General features: G+C 35.8%; 1 protein-coding gene across 1 annotated transcript in view; it reads right to left on the bottom strand.

The window, feature by feature from the left end:
• The window catches only part of PCDH15 (protocadherin related 15), a 1,685,023-nt gene that overhangs the window by 655,725 nt on the left and 1,005,855 nt on the right, over nucleotides 1-23,443 (bottom strand). Inside the window, exon 5 of the mRNA XM_034662367.1 lies at nucleotides 10,302-10,367. Coding sequence (XP_034518258.1) covers nucleotides 10,302-10,367 — 66 coding nt within the window. The remainder of the gene's footprint in view (nucleotides 1-10,301; nucleotides 10,368-23,443) is intronic.

The following is a 23,443-nucleotide window of genomic DNA, read 5'->3' as shown; positions in this document are numbered from 1 at the left end:
TTTGCAGAGTTGCTACCATTGCTATGGTTGCTGTGTTTCATAATGTACCATATAGTCGTCTGCATAAAACCGTATTTTCTTTGTTTGTTTTAAATTTGCCTTTTAATTTTTCCATAGTTCAGATATGGAATTATTCTGGGATTACTGATGAAGACATCAAAGAAAGAGGCAAACATGGTTTACATTAGCAATGAGACAACAATGCACAACAGAGATGGAATTAAAGTGTCTACAGAAAGTAGTGGTTTAAAACAAACATTTCAAAATAGCCCTCTCATAGGATATACGCACCAGATTCTTCCTCCCCTTTTTTTTATGAGTAAAGCTCTGTACAACTTTTCAAAAGCTTATTATCTCAGAAGGTATCTTGTAATTCAAATTTTATTTAATATATATATATTAAATAGACAACACTCAGTTATTATATTCTTTATTTGAAATAACCAAAATAGTTACTTATTATGGAACTGAGAGAGAGACAGAGACAGGAACAGTGAGACAGAAAATTAAATCTAAGGGTATCTCAAACCAGAGTCCTAGTTTTGATGCATTGAAAGAAGCATGGCCCAATGATAGCCCAGATAAGAATTTCAATCTTTAGCAACATTTCTTCAAATATTTACAGGAGTCAAGGAATCTATCTCTGACAACAATTATTGAGACATTTTTCAAATGCTATGTATTCCCAGAAGCCATGACTCCTTGGGAGTCTCTCACTTTTCTTGAAAAGAGCACAGTCATTCCAGCTGCCCGACGCCTGCCATCTTGGTTCCTTAGTTCCCCCTCTCCTGATATTTCATGAAGTCACACATCTGTGGTTCTTGTCATCTTCTGCTGTGCACTATTCTATAGAGTCTACTCTTCTTCCACTCTGATTGTGAAAACCTTCACCCAGTTTAGATTCTTTTCTCTTTAGACAATGAAGAAAATGAGTAAAAATAGGCAAAATGTGTGGGTTCTGAACATTTGGATATCAAAGATTTTTATCACATCACACTTTGTTTAAACTTTGGGAATTTTCATTAAAACATGTTGGTTATTTGAAGATTTTTTTCTGTCCATGAGTGCAAGTTCTCTTTTACTAAGAGTGTGTGTAATTCCATGTGGGACCCTTTGGGGGGGTTGCGGGGCAGAGTCTGACTAACTCCTTCCTGGAAGCTAAAGTGTATGTAATTGACAACTATAAGGAGAGAAAAACATCAACATAACAATGTAATCTCCTCCTCCTCCAAGTCTAGCGGTTTGGGCAATGGAAGGGAAAGAATGCTGAGGAACTTAAATACCCCTCGTACCATAACTGTTTCAAGTGAGGGACCACCTCCACATCCCTTCCTTCCCTCCCCTAACTGTGCATGTGGACTAGAGCAATTCTGGGGAAAGAGTGACCAACTGAAGTCATCACTCCTCTTGATGACCTCCTCTACCTTCCAGGAAGCATGTAGAGATCTATAATCTTCAACCTCATTTATATCCTAGCTCTGGAATGCTCCCTGAGAACAAAAAGGAAACTTCTTCATTGAGTCAGCTGTGGGTTCCTTTGTTGGCAGCTACTTTCAAACTCTAGAGACACTCAGCATCATCATGCATTTCTTAAATTTGCTGTCAGCCCACAATGTCTTTTTGACTTTAAGTCTATAAAGGACCTTTAGGATGGGCCTTTAATCCCTCACTTAGATAGTGATACCCTTTTGTCTCTGAATCTTTCCATTTTTGTACAACTACAGTGTTATGTCCAACCAGGACTTAAAATCATTTTCTTGTCCCCTTGCCTTGGCACTGCTTACCCATTTATCCAGTTTCTGAGGATTAGCCTGAACTCGATGTTCTAAAATCAGTTTGGAAGCCATGCCATAGTTGCTATACAGCAGTTGGCACTTGGGGGCAGACTGTCAAAGGTCCCAGTTTAACTCCTCCTCCCTCCTTCCAGTAAGGACTCAATGCCATAAGCAACTCAGAGTCCACTGAACCTAGAACATGTATTTCCAGAAAGATTTTTTAAGACTATTTTTTAGAGCATTTTTAGGTTTACAACAAAAAATGAGAGTGACAAAGATTTTCCCCTATGCCTACACATGGACAGCATCTTCCATTATCAACACCACTATCAGAATGGTACCGTTTTTGTTTGTTTTTTTTGTTTGTTTTGTTTTTAATTAAGGATCAGCCTACGCTGACACATCAAGATCACCCAAAGTCCACAGTTTACCTTAGGATTCCCTCTTAGTATTGTGCATTCTATGGGTTTGGACAAATATATGATGACATAACTCCATCATTAAAATATCATACAGAGTATTTTCATGCTCAAAAAATCCTCTGCATCCTCCTTATTTATCTCTGTCCCACCACTCCCAGACTCTACTGAACTTTTTATTTTCTCTGTAATTTTGCCTTTTCAAGAATGTCTCCATAACTTACCTTTCCAGTTGGAGTCATACATATGTACATTTTTTCAGATTGGCTTCTTTCACTTATTTATGTGCACTTAAGATTCCTACATATCTACAAAATACATTTTAAAACAAAGACTCTAACAAGAGATAAAGAAGGACATTATGTAATCATAACGGGAGAAGATATAACAATTGTAAACATTTATGTACCCAAAAAGAGAGCACCCACATCCATAGAGCTGTTAATAACAAACATAAAAGAAATAATTGATAGTAGCACAATAACAGTAGGGAATTTTAACATCCTACTTGAATCAATGGATAGATCATCCAAACAGAAAATCAACAAGGAAACAGTATCCTTGAAAGACACATCAGATAAGACAGATCTAACAGATATATTCAGAACATTCCACCCTAAAACAGCAACATACACATTCTTTTCAAGTGCACATGGAACATTCTCCAGAACAGATATATGTTAGGCCACAAAACAACTCTCAACAAATTAAAAAAGAATGAAGTCATATTATGCATCTTTTCCAACAACAGCACTATGAAACTAGAAATCAACTACAAGAAAAAACCTAGAAGGAACGCAAATACATGGAGGTTAAGTAATATGCTACTTAATAATGAATGGGTGAACCAATAAATGAAAGAGGAAATTAAAAAACAAAATACATGGAGACAAAGGAAAATGAAAATTCAGTGGTCTGAAATCTTTGGGATGCAGCAAAAGCTTTTCTAAGAGGGAAATTTGTAGCAAGAGAGGCCTACCTCAAGCGAGATAATCTCAAAGCAAGATAAATCTCAAATAAACAAACTTACACATAAAGGAGCTTAAAAAAGAAGAACAAACAAAACCTAAAACCAGTAAAAGGAAGGAAATAATAAAGATTAAAGCAAAAAATAAACAAAATAGAAACTGAACAAACAAAAAAAAACAAAACAAAAACAATAGAACAGATGAATGAAATCAGGACTTGGTTCTTTGAAAAGATCAACAAAATTGATTTACCTTTATCCAGACCCATTTAAAAAAAGAGAGAGAAAGAGTTATGGGGGTGGGGAGAGGAGTCAAATTAACACAATCAGAAATGAGAAAGGAGAAGAAAGAACCAATACCACAGAAATATAAAAGATGAAAGGGGATATTATTAAAAACTATATGCCAACAAACTGGACAACCTAGAAGAAACAGATAAATTCCTAGAAACATTTAATCTCTCAAAACTTAATCAGGGAGAATAGAAAATTTGAACAGACTGATTACCAGCAATGACAGTGAAGTAGTAATAAAAAAAACCCTCAATGAACAAAAGTCCAGGATCAGATGGCTTCACAGGTGAGTTCTACCAAACATTTAAAAAGAGTTAATACCTGTTCTTAAATTATTCCAAATTTAGAACAGGAAGGAAAGCTTCCAAATTCAATGAGGCCAGCATTAACCTGATACCAAAACTAGAAATAGACACTACAAAAAAAGAGAATTACTGGCCAATATCTCTGATGAACATAGAGGCAAAACTCCTCACAATGTAGTAGCAAACCAAATCGGACAATTAATGTATTATAACAAAACAAAACCAGAAACATTCACCACAATCAAGTGGGATTTATTCCAGGGTTGCAAGGGCAGTTCAATATTTGCAAATTAATCAACATGATACATCACATCAACATAAAAAAGATAAGAACAATATGATCATTTCAAGAGATGCAGAAAAAGCATTTGACAAAGTACAATATCTTCTCATGAGAAAAACTCTTTACAAAGTAGGTTTAGAGGGAACATACGTCAACATAATAAAGGCCATATAAAAAACCCACAGCTAACGTCATACTCAATGGTGAAAAATTGAGACCTTTCCCTCAAAGATCAGGAACAAGATAAGGCAAGATAAGGATATCATAAGTGAAATAAGTCAAGCAGAGAAAAACAATTATCATATGATTTCTCTCATCTATGGAACATAAGAACTAGGAAGATCAGTAGAGGAAGAAAGGGATAAAGAAAGGGGTGCAATCAGAAGGGGGAATGAAGCATGGGAGACTATGGACTCTGAGAAACAAACTGAGGACTTCAGAGGGGAGGGGTTGGGGGAATGGGATGGACTGGTGATGGGTAGTGAGGAGGGCACGTGTTGCATGGTGCACTGGGTGTTATACGCAACTAATGAAGCATCGAGCTTTACATTGGAAACCAGGGATGTACTGTATGGTGACTAACATAATATAATTTAAAAAAATTAAAATAAAAAAAAAGATAAGGATATCAACTCTCATCATTTTCATTCAGCATAGTACTGGAAATCCTAGCCACAGCAACCAGACAACAAAAAGAAATAAAAGGCAACCAGATTGGTAAGGAAGAAGTAAAACTTTCACTATCTACAGATGACATGACACTATGTACAGAAAACACTAAAGACTCTACCAAAAAAACTAGTAGAACTGATAAATGAGTTCAGTAAGGTCATGGGATGCCAAATCAATATAGAGAAATCCATTACATTTCCATACACTAATAATGAAGTAGTATAAAAGGAAATTAAGAAAACAATCCCATTTACAATTGCATCAAAAATAAAAAAATACCTAGGAATAAACTTATCCAGGGAGGTGAAAGACCTATACTTTAAAAATGTAAAACACTGATGAAAGAAATTGTAAATTTCACAAACAAATGGAAAGATATCCCATGCTCATGGATTGGGAAAACAGATGTTAAAATGTCTATAGTACTCAGAGCAATCTATAGATTTAATGCAATCCCTAAAAACACCTAGTATTTTTCACAGAACTAGAACAAATAATCCTAAAGTTTGTATGGTACCACAAAAGACTCCAAATAGCCATAACAATCTTGAAAAAGAACAAAACTGGAGGTATCGCAATCCCAGATTTCAAGACATACTACAAAACTGCAGTAATCAAAACAGTATGATATAGGCACAAAAATAAGCACATAAATTAATAAAGCAGAACAGAAAGCCCAGAAATAAACCCACAACTATGTGGTCAATTAATCTTCAACAAAGGAAGCAAGAATATGCAATGGGAAAAAGTCTCATTAGCAAATGGTGTTGGGAAAACTAGACAGTGACATGCAAAAAAAAAAAAAATGATTCTTTCTTACACCATACCCCCAAAAAATATATATATATAAATGGATTAAAGACCTAAATATGAGCCCTGAAACCATAAAAATCTTAGAAGAAAACACAGGCAATGATTTCTCTGACATTGCTGTGGCAACATATTTCTAGGTATGTCTCCTAAGGTGAGGGAACTAAAAGCAAAAATAAACTATTGGGACTACATCAAAATGAAAAGCTTCTGCACAGTGAAGGAAACAATCAATGAAACAAAAAGACAATCTACTGAGTGGGAGAAGATATTTGCAAATAATTTATCCAATAAAGGGTTAGTATCCAAAATATTTAATAATACAATTTAAAATGGGCCAAAGACATGAACAGACATTTATCCAAAGAAGACATTCAGATGGCCAACAGACACATGAAAAGATGGTCACCATCACTCATCATCAGGGAAATGCAAATCAAAACCACAATGAGATATCATCTTATATCCATCATAGTGGCTAAAATGAAAAAACCAAGAAATAACAGGTGTTGGTGGGAGGATGTGGAGAAAGGGGAACCCTCATGAACTGTTGGTGAGAATGCAAACTGGTGCAGCCACTGTAGAACACAGTATGGAGATGCCTCAGAAAATTAAAAATAGAATTATCATATGATCTAGTAATTTCACTACTGATCTTCTACCCAAAGAATACTAAAACACTAATACAAAAAGATAAATGCACCTCTATGTTTATTGAAGCATTATTTACCATAGCCAAAATATGGAAGTAACTCAAGTGTGCACTGATATGAATGCATAAAGAAGATGTGGTATATATATATATACAAAGAGATCTCTCTCAGCCATAAAAAAAAAGAAATCTTGTCAATTGCTGTAACATGGATGGATCTAGAGAGCATAATGCTAAGTGAAATGAATCAGTCAGAACAAGACAAGTACCATATGATTTTACTCACGTGGAATTTAGGAAACAAACAAGCAAACAAGAAAGAGACAAAGAAACCACTCTTAATTATAGAGAATACAATGGTGGATAGCAGATGGCAGGAGGGTAGGGGGACGGATTAAACAGGGGATTAAGAGTACACTTATTTTGATGAATCCTGAGTAATGTATAGAATAGCTAAATCAGTATATTGTCCACCTGAAGCTAATATAACAATATATGTTAATTATACCGGAATTAAAAAAAATAATTTAAAAAAAGGGATAACTTCATATCTTTCATGGTTTGACAGATCTTTCCTTTTCCACACTGAATTTGTCAGGATATGCCACAGTTTATCCATTCACTTATTGAAGGACATTTAAGTTGCTTCCAAGTTTTAGAAATTAGAGATAAAGCTGCTATAAACACACATGTGTAGGCTTTTGTGTGGACGTAAGTTTTCCAGAAGGAATTTTGAGATATTCTCATTCTATCAAACAAGGGAATATGCCCCAGTCCATTTCTCTGTGTGCATTCTCCTCTCTAAATGTGATTGCACACGAAACACGCTCTCCATACCAGCTCCAGAACTTTCTGATGGTCGTCAGGAGCCAGTGTTTGTCTATTTATGTGTTGACGCCACGTCCTTAAAACATAAGCTGGGTTTTCTTATAGTTTTGATGAAAATGAGCTGATTCAGATTGTGAGTGAGATAAAGAATCTGTTATCAGTATGTTCTTGAGAATGATGATCAAAGAGGGGAAGAATCTAACAGAGCTCAGAGTTACTAAGAAGTTTATGGATCTCCACCCATGACAGTTTTAATTCGTTCAAACATACCTATTTGTGCAAATGCATTTAGCATCCATATTCACAAAGAGGAAATATTCCCATCCTACAGAGTCTAAAAATTATGAATGATGCAGATGCATGTGACAAATAATGGGCATTCTATAAATGGACCTCAATGACTTACATAAGAGAATTAAGTTCAGATTTTTAAAAAACTGAGCTATTAATATCTGTGCTTTAGTGGAGGACGCATTTAGCAATAGATTATTTACCTGTAGACATCAATACAGTAAACCAAAGGTAAGTCGAATAAACTTACTATTTTGGCTTAATAAAGGATTTGCTCTGTCTCATTTTTTAAAAGATTTTACTTATTTTATTTGAGAGACAGAGAAAGAGACAGCATGAGTAGTGGGGAGGGGCAGAGGGAGATGGAGATGGAGAGAATCTCAAGCAGACTGCATGCCAAGTGGGGCCTCCTCTCATGACTCTGAGATCATGACCTGAGCCAAAACCAAAGTTAGACACTTAACTGACTGAGCCTTTCTTTTAAGAAGTCTTTTAAGAAGTCTCAGAAACTTTAAAAATGGTATGTATTATATTGGTAAAATCAAATACCCACATGTTTTATCACAACGAATTAAAAGCTTCAGAAAAAGAGAAATTGGGGTGCCTGGGTGGCTCAGTCATTAAGCGTCTGCCTTCAGCTCAGGGCATGATCCCAGGGTCCTGGGATCGAGCCCCATGTCAGGCTCCCTGTTCCACTGAGAGCCTGCTTCTTCCTCTCGCACTCCCCTGCTTGTATTCCCTCTCTTGCTGGCTGTCTCTCTCTCTCTCTGTCAAATAAATAAATAACATCTTAAAAGAGAGAGAGAGAGAGAGAAATTAAGAGTTTAAGAGCAGGATCAGAATTAACTGTCTTACTGGAAGTTTCTTAGATTGCCTGAAGAAAACTCTGAAACACATTTTCATGCATTGCTTCCTTTAGACTCTGAAGACAAGGATGACTGCACACTGTATTATAATCTTTGGCAGAGGTTCACCTGATCAGCATATTTTTAGATATTTAATGCAAAATAAAAATGCAAACATTTAGTCTCTTGGCAGGTATTTATATTCCCTGTGATGACACTCAAATGACTTTGACAGAATTCTGAGGAGGTGGCAGTTCCTACAAAATATGCCAATTAAAGAACACAACGTCACTACACTGTATCACATCACTTTCTTCTACAACACAAACATTGAATGCTTATCACATGCACTATACAACACTGTAGGGCAACATCCCTGCACAGCTCCTGATCCTTTGAAAAACAGGATCTCGTCGTAACAAGAGGTAAAATATCATCATTACTGGTGATATCTGGCAAAGTGAGCTCTGTACAGAATCTAAAACAAAATTATTTAGTAAAACTATGTATTTTAGTTCAACTCAGCTTATATGTTCAAGTTAATTAGTGAGCAATAAAGAAACTAGAAAGTGGATTTCTATCATTTTTTTTTTCCTTTTTGGTCTCTGGTTAAAAAGGCAAACTGTTTTCCTTGTAGAACATTTAGAAAACACAGATTTGTTTTTGAACTATTATAGATCTGTATTTGAAAAATAGGTAATGATAAATAAACCATAATTTTCTATATGTGTGACAAAATTTTCCGTATTTTTTCACTTTCTGTAGACACACATAAAATTTACTTCCAATTTATTCAAAAGCATCATAATAACTCATCAACTTTATATGCTTTCATCTCAATACAGACTAGCTTTTATTATTTTTTATTATGTTCAGTTAGCCAACATATAGTACATCATTAATTTTTGATGTAGTGTTCAACGATTCATTAGTTGCATATAACACCCAGTGCTTTTTAAAAATAATGAGAACACCCAAGTTTTTCTGATTTTTTAAAATGTTGCTAAAATTTAGTACAGGTAATTAGTTTTGTTTAAAAAGAGGCCAGCAGTGCTATGGACAGTTTTGGCTGATTCCAGAGGATAAGCAAGAAGGAAAAAAAAAATTATACCAACTCTTCAAAGGGATAAAGGAATGTTTCTAAGACGGCACAATGAAGGTATTACATATGTCATAGAAGGCTTCAAAATATTTGCAGATTAAATTCCAGGAAAAAACATCATTCTCTAATAAGCCCCATTTATATATGTATATATAAATCTGGAAGACAGACTTTTTCAGACAGAAAGCGTGAACCGAACAAACCCAATGGAAGCCCAATGGAAGGTCCATTACAAAATTAGTAGACAAACTGAGCCTTAGACCATACTCACACACTTAGAGTAGTTTGAAATAGAAACCAAGACTTAAGAGATACCATTTTACTGCAGCCCTAATAGAGGAGAAGAATCTATAAACACTCATACACTGAAGTTAAAAGAGGCCCAGAGAGAGTTGTAGAACAAAGCGCCAATTGTATTTATTTTTGGTTTTGATAAGGAAAAGTACTTCTTGAAGAATGTAATATGGATTCGGTATTAGTTGTTCATTATGGCAGACAACCTGAACCAACACTCAAGCTTCTTCCTCTATTCTCAGAACCTTTGGTCAGGTTCTCCGTTCCCAAGAATTCTCATTCTCCCCTTAACCATTCCTAAATTGCCATGTCTAGTGGGCTATGGAGCTTACTCCTTACTGGATTCCAGCCAGTGTAAACAGGTGGTGGAAGGCTTACCTGTGGTCCACTTCTTTTGGAGGAATGCAATGTGTCTTAGTTAGGTGACCAGGTGTTTGCATGCATGACAGTCAACTCTACCTATTGACAAAGATAAATCCCAGCCCTATCTGGATGCACTCTTGGACTGACCCTTAGTAAAATACTCCTTTACTATCAAGAACGAGCAACCTTCCTAGTCATGGAGAATTTTCTCATATATTATCCAAGTAAAGCATTTTCAGCATATGACCTAATTTAAATGCATACAGGGAAGAAATTAAAGGAGTGCTGTTTATGGATTTGGGCTGCTGCTTTCATTTATTACTTACACACATGACACATCTAGGGTTGAAAGGAGAAGTCCCTCTCAGAGGAGTCATTTGTAAAACACAAAATTCACTCACCATTCCGACTCTCTTCATCAATAGCAACTATGGTGGCTGGTGGTCCTCCCCTAGCTAGTTTGCAATCTAAAGAGAGAAAACAACCACATGTAAGGAGGAACAACTGTAAAGCACTCACCCTGAGATGAAATTCTTTGAGATGTGTATTGGCATTGAAAAAAGAAAAAATCCTACAATCAAATTGATATGCATCATTACTTTACTTTTAATAATTTTTAGCTTAAAAAAATTTCATGAGAACCACATAGATTCCTTACAACATCATAACACAATCACTTTGTACACCACAAAACTACTCAAATCTTACTGAGAAAACACCAGCAGAGACCACTGGAGAGCAGAAGTCCTTCAGGACAGAGATAATGGGATGGTAATTTAAACCAAAGAAATAACATAAAGGAATGATTAACAAGGATACATTGTAATTAAAGCTTCACAACAGAAACAAACATAATTGGACTTTAATTGTGATAAAGGGGCTAATTAAAGGGAGTGAGTAGAATTTTAATAATGTTCTAAAGAGAATAAAACAAAGACAGACAAGCAATGTTCACGAGGTTGTCTGGCATTTTTATTTTTGTTATCTTACCCTCATATTGCCAGTCTGGAGTCAAAGTATAGAGTCATCAATGGAAGCAGATCAGAAAAATGGAAGAAAGAATATATGTATATATTTAGTGTGGATTGAAAGATATAAATAGCACTATATAACAACAGATACATCACATAATGACTTGTGGAAAAGAAATACATAAAACCCTTCTATCAGATTTTCCAATCCTAATGTAATATTAACACAGTAACTTGATAATATATGTTATTAGCATCTCCAAACTTTATTATGGATAGCCTTGAAAATACTATAAAGTACATTTATATGTTTCCCGTGAAAAGGTAAATACCAATTACTTATGAACAGTCTATTATCCCTATGTTGAACGAACCTGAAGGATAGTGCCCGTCCATCAGTAGAGATGACTAATTTGTTATTTCAAACACTGCTAATACCTTGTCAAGAATCTCATGATAATGAATATATAAAATAGTACAATGAGCTATAATATCCATAAAAAGTAACATGAAGGCTTTGCCTGCAAGATGTCACATGTACGCTCGTGAGACGTAAAGTGCTCTCTGAGGAGGTAACCCGTGAGGCTGAGGGGGCTGTTAGGCACTTACAGGTCCACGGCTCGCTCCCGTGACTAACTGCAGCATAAACCAGATTTGCTTAAAGCCATCCAAGTATGTGTGTTATTTGGAAGATTCAAAGGTTATTTATTCACGCATTCATTTGTTCATTCATTTATTCGAATTCTATTTATTATGCACATGGACATGAATAATAATGTCATCAGCAAGCAAAGTTCTATACTGTAAGGTACATCTCTCTCATGCGAAACTGAAAATCTCAGAGCTCTCCGGTGTTTTTCTCTGTCTCCCTGTCAATATTCAAGGAATTCCAAGTCACAACACTTTTAGATCTAAAATATCTCATACTCATTACTCTCCTCCTCCTTCCTCCACCCCCGACATACACTACTTAGCACTCATCACCCCTACTCTTGAAATGATTTCCTCACCACCTCCCAGAAGCTTTGTTTTCACCCTGTGTTCATTGACTCATGCCATGAGAATTACTTTCACGCACCCAAATCAAGGGTACAAAAATGGCACTTCTCTGCACAAAGCCTTATATGATTCCTTTGGAGTAAAGAAAACTCTCTTAGGATACCATTTAGAACTTTTCAAAGCTAAATGGTTTAGGACAACATTTCAAAAGATGTCAGGTCTCAACAGGGTTTATTTACAATTAAGCACTGTGCCCTTCAGCCATATCAGACTCCTGACTCTTTCTGGGCCATACTTTGTATGTTTAGGGAAGTTCTGTTACCTGAATTCATTTCTGCCTCTCTTCCACCCAGCAAAGCTCTGCTCCTTTTCGTAGAACACGATTTCTCCTATTTCATGAAAACTTGCCCACATCCCTACTTGGAATTTGTCTTTTATTTCATTTTTTCATCTAGTTTTGTATTCCTCTATGCATTTGAAAATTATTCATTAACTCAGGCAAATTTGTAGATGAATTACTCTGTGCTGAACATGGGAATACAAAATTAACAGCTCCGTTCTTCAAAGAGCTCAGGTGAAAAAGGTTAGAGACCAGCAAGAACAAAGATGCATAAACAACCACACAGGTGTAACACAATGTGGTCCATGTGGAGGCAATTCCTTAACCAGTTCATTGACAGCATAAATGATTAAAAGCAAAAAGAGACAATGCATGTGGGGAGTGGAAATGGGATACACAAGAAGGCAGAGGCTGTTTGTGCAGAAGAGAATAAATGAAACCTGACCAGCTCTTACCAGAAGTAGGTCTCATATTACCAAACATCTCTTCCCTTTGTCTTTTAGAGAGTAGTTACTTTTCAAGAGTATTCCTTCACCAACTGGGTATCATTAAATGTATGGATATGCTTTCCCTACTCTGCTAACCCAAGTATGACTCCCCACCTCCCAGCCCTAACCCTCTTACCCCTCCATTCGGTCCATTATCTAGCCACAACCAACCCAATTCATGTTGGCTGTGCCGTCTGCTCAAATGCCCTTCCTCCTCTTCTTCTTCCCCAGCTTGACTTCTATTTCTCTTTTTAAAAAAACCTGCAAGGCATCACCTCTTCCAGAAAATCTTCCTTGTTAGTCCAGATTCAATGCCTCTTCTCTGTATTCCTCCAGTGTGCACGATGTTCCATTGGATAAATTACAGCACTGTAAAGACGGGTCTTTCTCACAAGAATTCCTTCAGACCAAATCTCCATCATATTCATCTAAGTAACATTAGTAACCATCATATTTATCACATTCCACCATAGTAACCAATTCTTAAGAAATGGTCTTAAAAGAATATGTGTTGATATTTCCTGAACTACAGTCCGCCAAGCTACAACCTCCCATTTGAACATCCTCCATGAGCCAAAAGTCTGTTCTCACTACATCTTCACCAACGTAGAGGCTCAGCTGTGATTCCTCCCACTCCGTCTGCATTAGAAGACTTTCCCTAAGCTTTCCTCTTCCAGCAGACTCCACATTCCTCCCCACCCCAGTAAGATAGTCTCATATGTAACAAATACTTTATTTATTTGAGATCAAACCAAAAGTGATTTAATTTTTTTAAAGACTCACAATGTTAATGAAGAGAGATTAGTCTGATATCTAAAAATAACCTATTAATAGTATTGTTCACAAGAGCTAAAATGTTTGTTTTGGAATGATGCATTCATGAAAGCATGATTAATTAGTTTTGAAATGCACAAAAATATTTTCAATAATGAAGTATATTCAAAATTGTCTAGAAAAGAAAGTAATTTTGGATGGAATAGCCAGTGATGTATTGCGTATGCAAAATATCCAAATGGACATCAAAATGAAGACTGGAAAGTAATTTGGGGCTGGGTGATGCTGTTCTCTATGGTGTACAAATAATTTGTCCAGCACATGAAAGACAGGTTAGCTGATGACGCTTGTACCTTGGAAGTGGACTTCCCTAATCTATTTAATTTCATCCTTGACTGTCCTGGTTAAATCGCAAATTCATTGTTTTTCATGCCTCAAATTTCTAACCTCTTAGGCCCCTATCTGCTTCCCATAACCAATTTGTTTTAAAGTGCAGGCTATGAATACAAATGCCTGAGTGCCCAGTGTGACATATTTCTGCAAATTTGTCATCAAGCTAAGAATAAGCCATATGTTTTTAAATAATCTCGTGCAACAAGTTGGATTTAAAACCCAAAAAGAAGTATTAGAAAAATACATAATATCCTGGTTTCAAAGGCACTAAATCTGTGATATGCTGCTCTTACTGTAGCCCGAAGCTTAGAGCATGCTACAGATGGGTCACAGAAAGGCAAAAATCCAAAATTGTCTAAATCTGCCCATTCCTTACCAGGAAGTGACAACAGCCAGGAAAACCACATTTCTACCTTAGCCTGTTTTCAAAATGTCCTTTTAAAGCCAAACAATGTGTTTTCAATAAAATTTCAGTAAAACCTATTTACTTGTTTGGATTNCAAAATTGTCTAAATCTGCCCATTCCTTACCAGGAAGTGACAACAGCCAGGAAAACCACATTTCTACCTTAGCCTGTTTTCAAAATGTCCTTTTAAAGCCAAACAATGTGTTTTCAATAAAATTTCAGTAAAACCTATTTACTCGTTTGGGTTTGTGTGTGTGTGTGTGTGNTATTTACTTGTTTGGATTTGTGTGTGTGTGTGTGTGTGTGTGTGTATGTGTGTATAGTTGCCATGGCTATATCAATCACTTGCATATTTTATTTGCCATAGACCTCTCTTCTGAGTCTGGGTCCTAAAATCCAGGTGATACCTACACTTGTAATTTCAAAGTTACCTTAAACGTATTGCTACCCTGAGCCCAAACCTGGCCTCTTCCAGCATGTATTATATCAGTGAATAGCACAGTTCTGCATAAACCAGAAAGCAGGCGGTCACCTTTGAGCCTAAACATTTCCCTCATGTGCTTGGACTAAATCCAACAACAAGTCTTGAATTTAATTCCTACAGAAAAAAGCTTCTCATATCTACTTCCTGCGTTCAGTCTCCAGTGTCAGCACACTGATCCAATCTCTTACTAATCAAACAGGTGTTGCTAACCATTTTCCCTACAGGCAATCTTGTCCCACTCTTTTAATTTGCTGTCTTTATCCACAGTGATCTTTTATACGTAAAACCTGGCTTACCTTTTTATGATTTGCCATTGCTTTTAGAATAAAATATTTTTTATGACCTACAATCCTCTGCATAGCCTGATTTTAGAATGAAAACCAAAATGCATGGTCTATCGGGACCTGTGTAATATGGCCTCCCCTCCTCTCCCATCCTATCTGTTCCTGTGCCTTCACTTGCTGTCAGCATTCCAGGCAGATTTGTTTCTTTTCTGTAGTCATTCTATTCTCCATCCTGAGCTACCTCAAGACCTTTCCATATTGCAGTATTTCTTGTTTCTAATCTTTACTTTCAGCCCATCATTCACTTGCATATCCTTTAGATTTTGGTGTATGTCTTACTTTCTCAAAGAAACCATTTCCAACCCTTAGGTTCCCTGATATATTCTCTCATAACTCTGCCTTCTAGTGCCAGTTTATGAATATCTGATTCCTCACCAACAGAGCTTCTATTCCTCAGGGTTGTGTTCCGGGCAAATTTTCTAGAACGATTCTCATCAATTATTTATTGAATGTAAGAATTTATGGCTTCAACCAAATTTGCAATTTAAAAAAATGCTATAACTTCTTTTTTTCCTTTTTAATATCTGAAATATCATTCTCATGCAAATAATGGAGAAGGAATGAACAACAATTAATTGTCCAAGACAGATTCATTAATGTTACCTCACTAGAAGTGTGAAGGGGAGCAAGATGTGCCAGCCCAAATTATACCAGCAACGCATGCAGAGGTGAAGGCAATTGAGACCAGCAGAGTCAGGAAAAGCCTTTCACCTCCCTTTTAACTGTGTAAAAGAATTTATAAAGGAGGCCTATACCAGCAAGAGAGTTATTACTAGAGATAAAGTTTTCATTGGAGAGACTTGTCTGCATGTCAAGGCAAACATTTATTTACCAAAGGTTTCTTCTTCACATTATCCTGTGAATTGTCTTCCTCCTCTTTGAAGCCCTAGGTCCCTGTCCCTTTCCTTAGTCCAGAATGGTATGTATCTAAGCCTCAACTGCCTGGATGACTTTGAGTCTCATATCTTTGTAATTAATTTTGTTTTTCTCCTGTTAATTTGCCATTTTATTACAGGGGGTCTCAGCCATGAACCTAGAGAGGTGAGGGAAAATGGCTTTTCCCCCTGCATGTGAAAATCTCCCACTGAGGTAAAAAAAAGTAATAGGGCAATTTTTTAGGACTTTGAGATGCTGTGGGATTAGTAATGGAAGACCATGGAGAGGTAAGAATAATAAAGAGGAGTAATGGAAAAACAAGGTAGGAGAAGACATTCACTTGTCTCCAACTGACTATAATTTCTGTTAGAATTTTATATGCAAACCATCCAGTTATCTGCACCGAGAAACAACCACGATTACACCAATATCCTAATAATAGCAAGATGTGTTCCAAGGTCTTTCATGACTTGGTCAAATTGTACTTGAAGAAACAAAACTCAAGGACCTCAGATACCAAATATTTTATGATATCAAAAGGCCCCAATACTTTTGTGTCACCTTAGAATTTTTAAACAGCTATTTCCTTACCAGCTGCCTATGATTATCAGTGAATTATTCTATCACCTAGCAAAGTATTTGACATATTGTAATCTTCCAATATATTGGTGGTACTATGTACTATCCTCCTTTATGGAAAATGGATTAAAAAAATAATCCATTAAAATCTTAAACATTTTAAATCTTTTGGGAGAGTGTTTTCAGATGTTAATGCAATTGATTCCTAATATAGTACAGAAGTAAGAATATGTGCTTTGGTGTCAGAAAACCTACTTTCAAATCCTAACTTTGGCTTTTAATAGTAACAAAATATTGAACAGATTATTAACTTCTTATACCTTGTAACTCTTGTACCTCAGTTAACATAAATAGGAATAATAGTAAATAGACCTACTTCATAGATTTATCACAAGGATAAATGAGATAATCTATGGTAATTTCTTAGAATAGTCCCTGGCAAAATGTACAAGCAGAATAGATACCTTTAATTTTTACAGTATCATTATTTCAGAACCAATGTATTTGGAAAGTCATTCCCATTTTTTCCCTTTGATCAAAAGACAGTAGACAATCTCTTGGCTTCCCCTAAATATTGAGGGAGGGCTGATCTTATTGATATATGTGATCATGAAGCGCATTCTCATTAAGGATAAAAGTAGTTGTATGAAATGTCACTGATGGTTGTATGGACAGAAATATGCTATAATTCTTATTCCAGATATCAGTGTAGATACACTATCCTTGATTAAATTTAATAGAGGCAAATAGGATTCCTGAATCCCAGGTTAAGAAGGTAAAGGGGTCTCATAGTCATCCATTGGTTCCAATGTAGTCCCGAAATGTACTGGTGTCCCAATGATCAAGCAGAAAGGTCAAGAAAGAGTTACAGATCTCCTGAAACATCTATTCTTCTCAACATTCCTCTGGTATCAGTTTGGATATCCAAAGTTATCTGAACTCTCTTGTTTAGAAGTATGAATTTGAATACCTACACACACACACACACACACACACACACACACACACACACACTCTGAAGCAGATGCTTGGTTTGAAGCAATCTGGCCTCTCATTCAAACTATTTCTGTGCTCTCTTTAAACTTCATGTTGCACAAATATTTTACTTTCAATTAGCTTGTCGCAAGCAGCAGCATCTTTTCTGTTTTCATCTATTCTCATCTTTTCTGTTGATCTTGGGAATATTCATTTCCAGGTAAATACACATAGGAGTGAAATCCGAAGACAGAAAGAGTCCCTCATCCATAAGAAAAAGAGTTTGACGCTGAGATTTATAAGTCAGTGGGATCATACTCTAAGTTATATTGTCTAAAACAGTCAACAAAGACATGGACTTGGCTTTGACTGACAAAAAACAAAGTGAACTGAGTAAACTCAAGGGCATAGTGAGTATGTCATTTCCAACTCAAGAATAGGATGTGCTCTCTGGATTACTCTGTCAGCATTACCATTTAGAGATTCAAATTTTACCACGGAGGAAGCAAGGCATATTTTATGATGCCTTAGTGTCATCAGTAATTGGATTATATAATTTGGTTAAGATGTTCCAACAACATGGCCTGGTAATGCCCACTGAAGTCATTAACAAGTATCACTCTCCATCATGGCTTTCATTGGGACAATTTATGGTAGAGACCATGGCTCCCTTAACCACTGTTTTCTTCTGAAGTTACTTCACTTCACTGTAATCAGTCTATCAACAGCAGTAGGCTTGTGCATGGTTGGCATTTGGTGAGAAAGAGAAACCCATTCTTATTAATAAGCTAAAGGATCTAAGAAATCAAAATAAAGACAAGTCAGGGGCTGTACAAAAATGCAGGGCAGAAATTGTCAGAAGTCTGATGAGAAAATCAAGTAAATATTTTAAGATTATTTTTGTTCACTGGGAATATTGCTATACTTGACTGTCTTATAATTTTATGTAAATGTATTGTCAAACATGTTAGTCTTTGTATCCAAATGTGAATTTCTTTTTTAAAAGATTTTATTTATTTATTTTTGTACACATGCATGAGAGAGAGAGAGAAGGAGAGAGAGCATGCACAGGAGCATGAACAAGGGATGGGGGAGAGTGATGGGAAGGGGCAGAGAGAGAAGCAGACTCCCCACTGAGCATAGAACCTGTTGCAGGACTCAATCCCAGGACCCTGGGATCATGACCTGAGCCGAAGGCAGACACTTAACCAACTGAGCCATCCAGGTGCCCCCAAACGTGAATTTCTTACATATACTTCATACTACATGAGTTAGAAGCCACTTGGGTTTTTTTTCCATTGATGGTGACAGTTTTTCTTGTGTAACCTTCCAGCAGGTGACCATAACTACATTTGGTGAATTTGGGATGCATGGAAGAATTCTTGGTCCAAGGTATAATGTGTGACACTGTATGTGAGAAGCAGCAGCCAGTGTTGTGGTTATGGATGTGGCCTTGGGAGACAGACTGTCTGGGTTTGATACCAATCACATTTTACTACTTGCTAGCTTTATTACATTTTAAAGTTACTTAAACTCTCTGTAGCCCAGTTGCATTATTTGTAAACAGAGGCTGTGTTATAGAATATTTCCTGGCACACACAAGTGCTTTAGAAGTTACTTCTAGATAAATTCTATTCTAACCAAATGAGATAACTATACACAAAATTTGTATATATCTCTATATTTTTTAAAGATTTTATTATTTTATTTGAGGGAGAATATTGAGAGAACTAGCGGGAGGAGGGGAANACAAAATTTGTATATATCTCTATATTTTTTAAAGATTTTATTATTTTATTTGAGGGAGAAGCAGACTCCCTGCCCGAGCAGGGAGCCCAATGGGGACTGGATCCCAGGACCCTGGAATCATGACCTGAGCAGAGCAGATGCTTAACCGACTGAGCCACCCAGGCACCCATATATCTCTACATTTTTAAAAATGACTTTTACATATTTTTAAATTATATAAGTAGCAGTTGCTTACCGTTTTCAACCTTCACAACAAAGCCATATTTTATTTGCAGATCAAAATAGGCTTGGGATTTGTTAGCATTTTTGATGTGCATTTAACATACTAGAACAGTGACAGCACATTTAATTATATGTCTACGGATTGTTACGGATATATAATGATGGTAAATCATGCAAAGAATGTCCTTTTTAAAATTATCTGAGGAATGCTTACAACTAAAATAAAAAAGTTCCTTTTAATACTATAATATAAAGCAAATTGTGTATCCCTTCTACAAGTTCTTTGCGAGATCTTGCTATCTTTCTGAAAGGCATTTTTTTATTGATTAGCTTGATTTACCTCATTATCAAATTTGTCTTTAGGTTTTATCATTTAAATATAAAGGGGAAAGGAAGGAGTAAGGGTTTGTGTCAATGAGGAAAAGAAAATTATTCAAGAAACACTTTATGAAAAACAGTTAAAGAGTTTATACCCATGTTCTGAAAGCTAATTTACTTTATTTTCTAATTATTCTTAATGAGGTAGCTCAGAAGAATTCCAATCATGATTCTTACTAAGATACTCAACAAGGTCAAAAGATTAAAGTTGCACATCAACATTGTTGCTTAAAACAGCATTCTCAAACACAGAGATTCTGAATAAGTCTTTGTTTACAGCCTGCTTGCCTATTTAAGTCAAAGGGGATGTACTGTATGGTGACTAACATAATATAAAAAAAAAAAAGAAAGAAAAACAAAGGAGCAAACACAGTCAGATGAATAAATGACCCGATTAATTTTTACAAATGTTTGTATTATACATAAATCATTATTTGTATTCTAAAATCATATACAAATATATTACATTCAAATATAAGCAATTACATTTTAAAAACACTCTTAAAATGCAACTTATTAGTCCAAAAAAAATTCCTTGCCACAAGCCAATTATGAGTACCTAAACTGCCAGTAAAAAGGCAAACTATGGATTAAATCATAGACACAAAATTTTAAGCATTTAATTACTCAGAACACTAAACACTATATCCATGTAAGCATCACATCTATTTTCTTCTTTCCCCCCCAGCTTTCTTGAGATATTATTGACATAGAACATGCATAACTTTAAGGTGTACAATGTGGTGATCTAATCCACATCTACGTTGTGAAATGATTGCCAGAGTAAGATTAGTTAGCACCGCCATACCCTCTCATCATTTCCGTGTGTGTGTGTGTGTGTGTGTGTGTGTGTGTGTGTGTGTGTGGTGATAACATTTGAGCTGCACTCCCTTGAAAACTTTCAGTATATAATACAGAATTATTAATTACAGTCACCATGTTGTACATTAGAGCCTCAGACATTACCCATCTTAGGGCTGGAAGATTGCATTCTTTGGCCAACATCTCTCATTTTGCCAACACCCCAGCTCCTGGCAACCATATTCTACTGTTTCTATGAGTTTGGTTTATTTAGATGCCATATCTAAGTGAGGAAATTCACTATTTCCCTTACTGTGGCTTATTTCACTTAGCATAATGACCTCTGAGTCCATCATGTTGTTACGAAAGGAAGGGTTTCCTTTTTTTTTTATGGCTATATAATAGTCTGTTAAATAATAATAATATCCCCCATTTTCTTCATCCATTCATCTGTCAGCAGACACAGGTTATTTCCAAGTCTTAACTTTTGTGAACAACTCTGCAGTGAACATGGGGGTGCAGATATCTCTTTGATAATACTTCCTTCAGATATATACCCAGAATGTGATGGCTAGATCATATGATAGTTCTCTTTTAATTATTTTGAGAAACTTCCATACTGTTTTCCATAGAGGTTGCACCAAATTACATCCCCATCAAGGGTTTCCCCAGGATTCTCTTTCCCTACATCTGCACCAACATTTGTTATCTCTTGTCTTTTTAATAATAGTCATTCTAACAGGTGCAAGGTGATGATATCTCCTTGTGGTTTTGATGTGCATTTCCCTGATGATTAGTGAGTTGAGCATCACGTTCCTGTGGACACCTGTATGTTGTCTTTTTAAAAATATCTATTCAAGTTCTCTGCCCATCTGATTGTTCTTTAGGCATTAGCTTGTGTGAGTTCCCTATACATTTGGATAATAATCTCTTATTGGGTAGATGATTTGCCAATGTTTTCTGTCACTCCTCAGGTTGACTTTGCATTTTGCTGACTGTTTGCTGTTTCCTATTTAGCTTGATGTAGTCCCACTACTCTTTTGCTTTGTTGCTTGCACTTGGTGTCATATCTAAAAAATCATTGCCAAGACCAGAGTCAAGAACTTTTGCTTGTTTTTTCTTCTAAGCAGTTTTACAGTTTCAGGTCTTGCGTTAAAGGCTTTAATCCATTTCAAGTTAATTTCTATGGTTTGTGTAAGATAGGGATCCGAATTTATTCTTTTACAAGTGAATATTGTTTTCTAAACACTGTTTATTGAAAAAAAAATACCCTTTTCCCATCAGCATTCTTGGCTCTGTTGTCAAAAAGAAATTGTGTTGGTTTATTTCTGGGCCCTTGATTTGTACCGTTGGTCTAAGTGTCTTTTTTATGCCACTACCATATGGTTTTATTATAGCTTTATAATAAAGATAGAAATCAGGGAATATGGTATCTCCAGCTTTCTTTTTCTTTCTCAGAATTGTTTTGTCTATTTGGAGTCTTTTGTGTTTCCAAACAAATCTTAGAATTTTTTTTTTTCTACTTCTATGAGAAATGCTCTTGGAATTTTTATAGAGATTGCAATTGAATATATAAATGACTTTGGATAATATGGACATTTTTAATAAAATTATTTCTTCTAATTTTTGAACATGGGATATCTTTCTATTTATTTGTATCTTCTTCAATTTCTTTCAACAATATCTTATAATTTTTAGTGTGTATGTCTTTCACTTCCTTGATTAAATTTATTCCTAGGTGTTTTATCATTTTTGATGGTATTGTAAATGGGATTGTTTTCTTTATGTCTTTTTAAGATAGTCCATTGTTAGTGTATAGAAACACAACAGATTTTGTTATGTTGATATTATAACCTAGAGTGTACTGAATTTGTTTATTGGTTCCAAAGGTTTTTTGGTGGAGTCTTTAGGCTTTTCTTGTATAAGATCTTATCAGTTGTAAGCAAAGACAATTATTAGTCTACCTTTCTGATTTGAATGTCTTTTACTTCTGGTTCTTGCCTAATTTCTCTGATTGGGATTTCCAATACTATTTTGAATAAAAAATGGCGAGAGTGGGCACCTTGTCTTGATTCTGATCTTAGGGGAAAAGTTTCAGTTTTTCACTATCGCCCATGATGTCAGCTGTGGCCTTGCTGTATATGGCTTTTATCATATTGAGATATATTCCTTGTAAAACCAATTTGTTGAGATTTTTTTTTATCACGAATGAATACTGAATTTTATTAATTGCTTTTTCAGCATCTAGTGAGATAATCATTTGATTTTTATCTTTCATTCTACTAATGTGGTACATAACATTTATTGTTTATGTTGAAACATTCTGCATCCTGGGAACAAATCCCACTTGATCATGGCGTACAGTCCTTTTAATGTGCTGTTCATTTCAATTTGTTAATATTTTCTTGAGAATTTCTGTGTCTATCTTCATGAGGAATATTGGCCTGTAGTGTCCATTTCTTGTAGTTCCTTATCTAGCTTTGCAACACGATAGCGATGACTTCATCAAATGAACTTGGTAGTGTTCCCTCTTTCTTAATTTTCTGGAAGAGTTTGAGAAGGACTGACATTAATTTTTTTTTTAAGATTTTATTTATTTATTCGACAGAGACAGAGACAGCCAGCGAAAAAGGGAACACAAGCAGGGGGAGTGGGAGAGGAAGAAGCAGGCTCATAGCGGAGGAGCCTGGATGCGGGGCTCGATCCCGCAACGCTGGGATCACGCCCTGAGCCGAAGGCAGACGCTTAACCGCTGTGCCACCCA

This window comes from Ailuropoda melanoleuca, chromosome 6 (assembly GCF_002007445.2).
Source record: "Ailuropoda melanoleuca isolate Jingjing chromosome 6, ASM200744v2, whole genome shotgun sequence".
NCBI classification, from domain to species: domain Eukaryota; kingdom Metazoa; phylum Chordata; class Mammalia; order Carnivora; family Ursidae; genus Ailuropoda; species Ailuropoda melanoleuca.
This window is presented reverse-complemented; position numbering and strand designations above follow the sequence as displayed.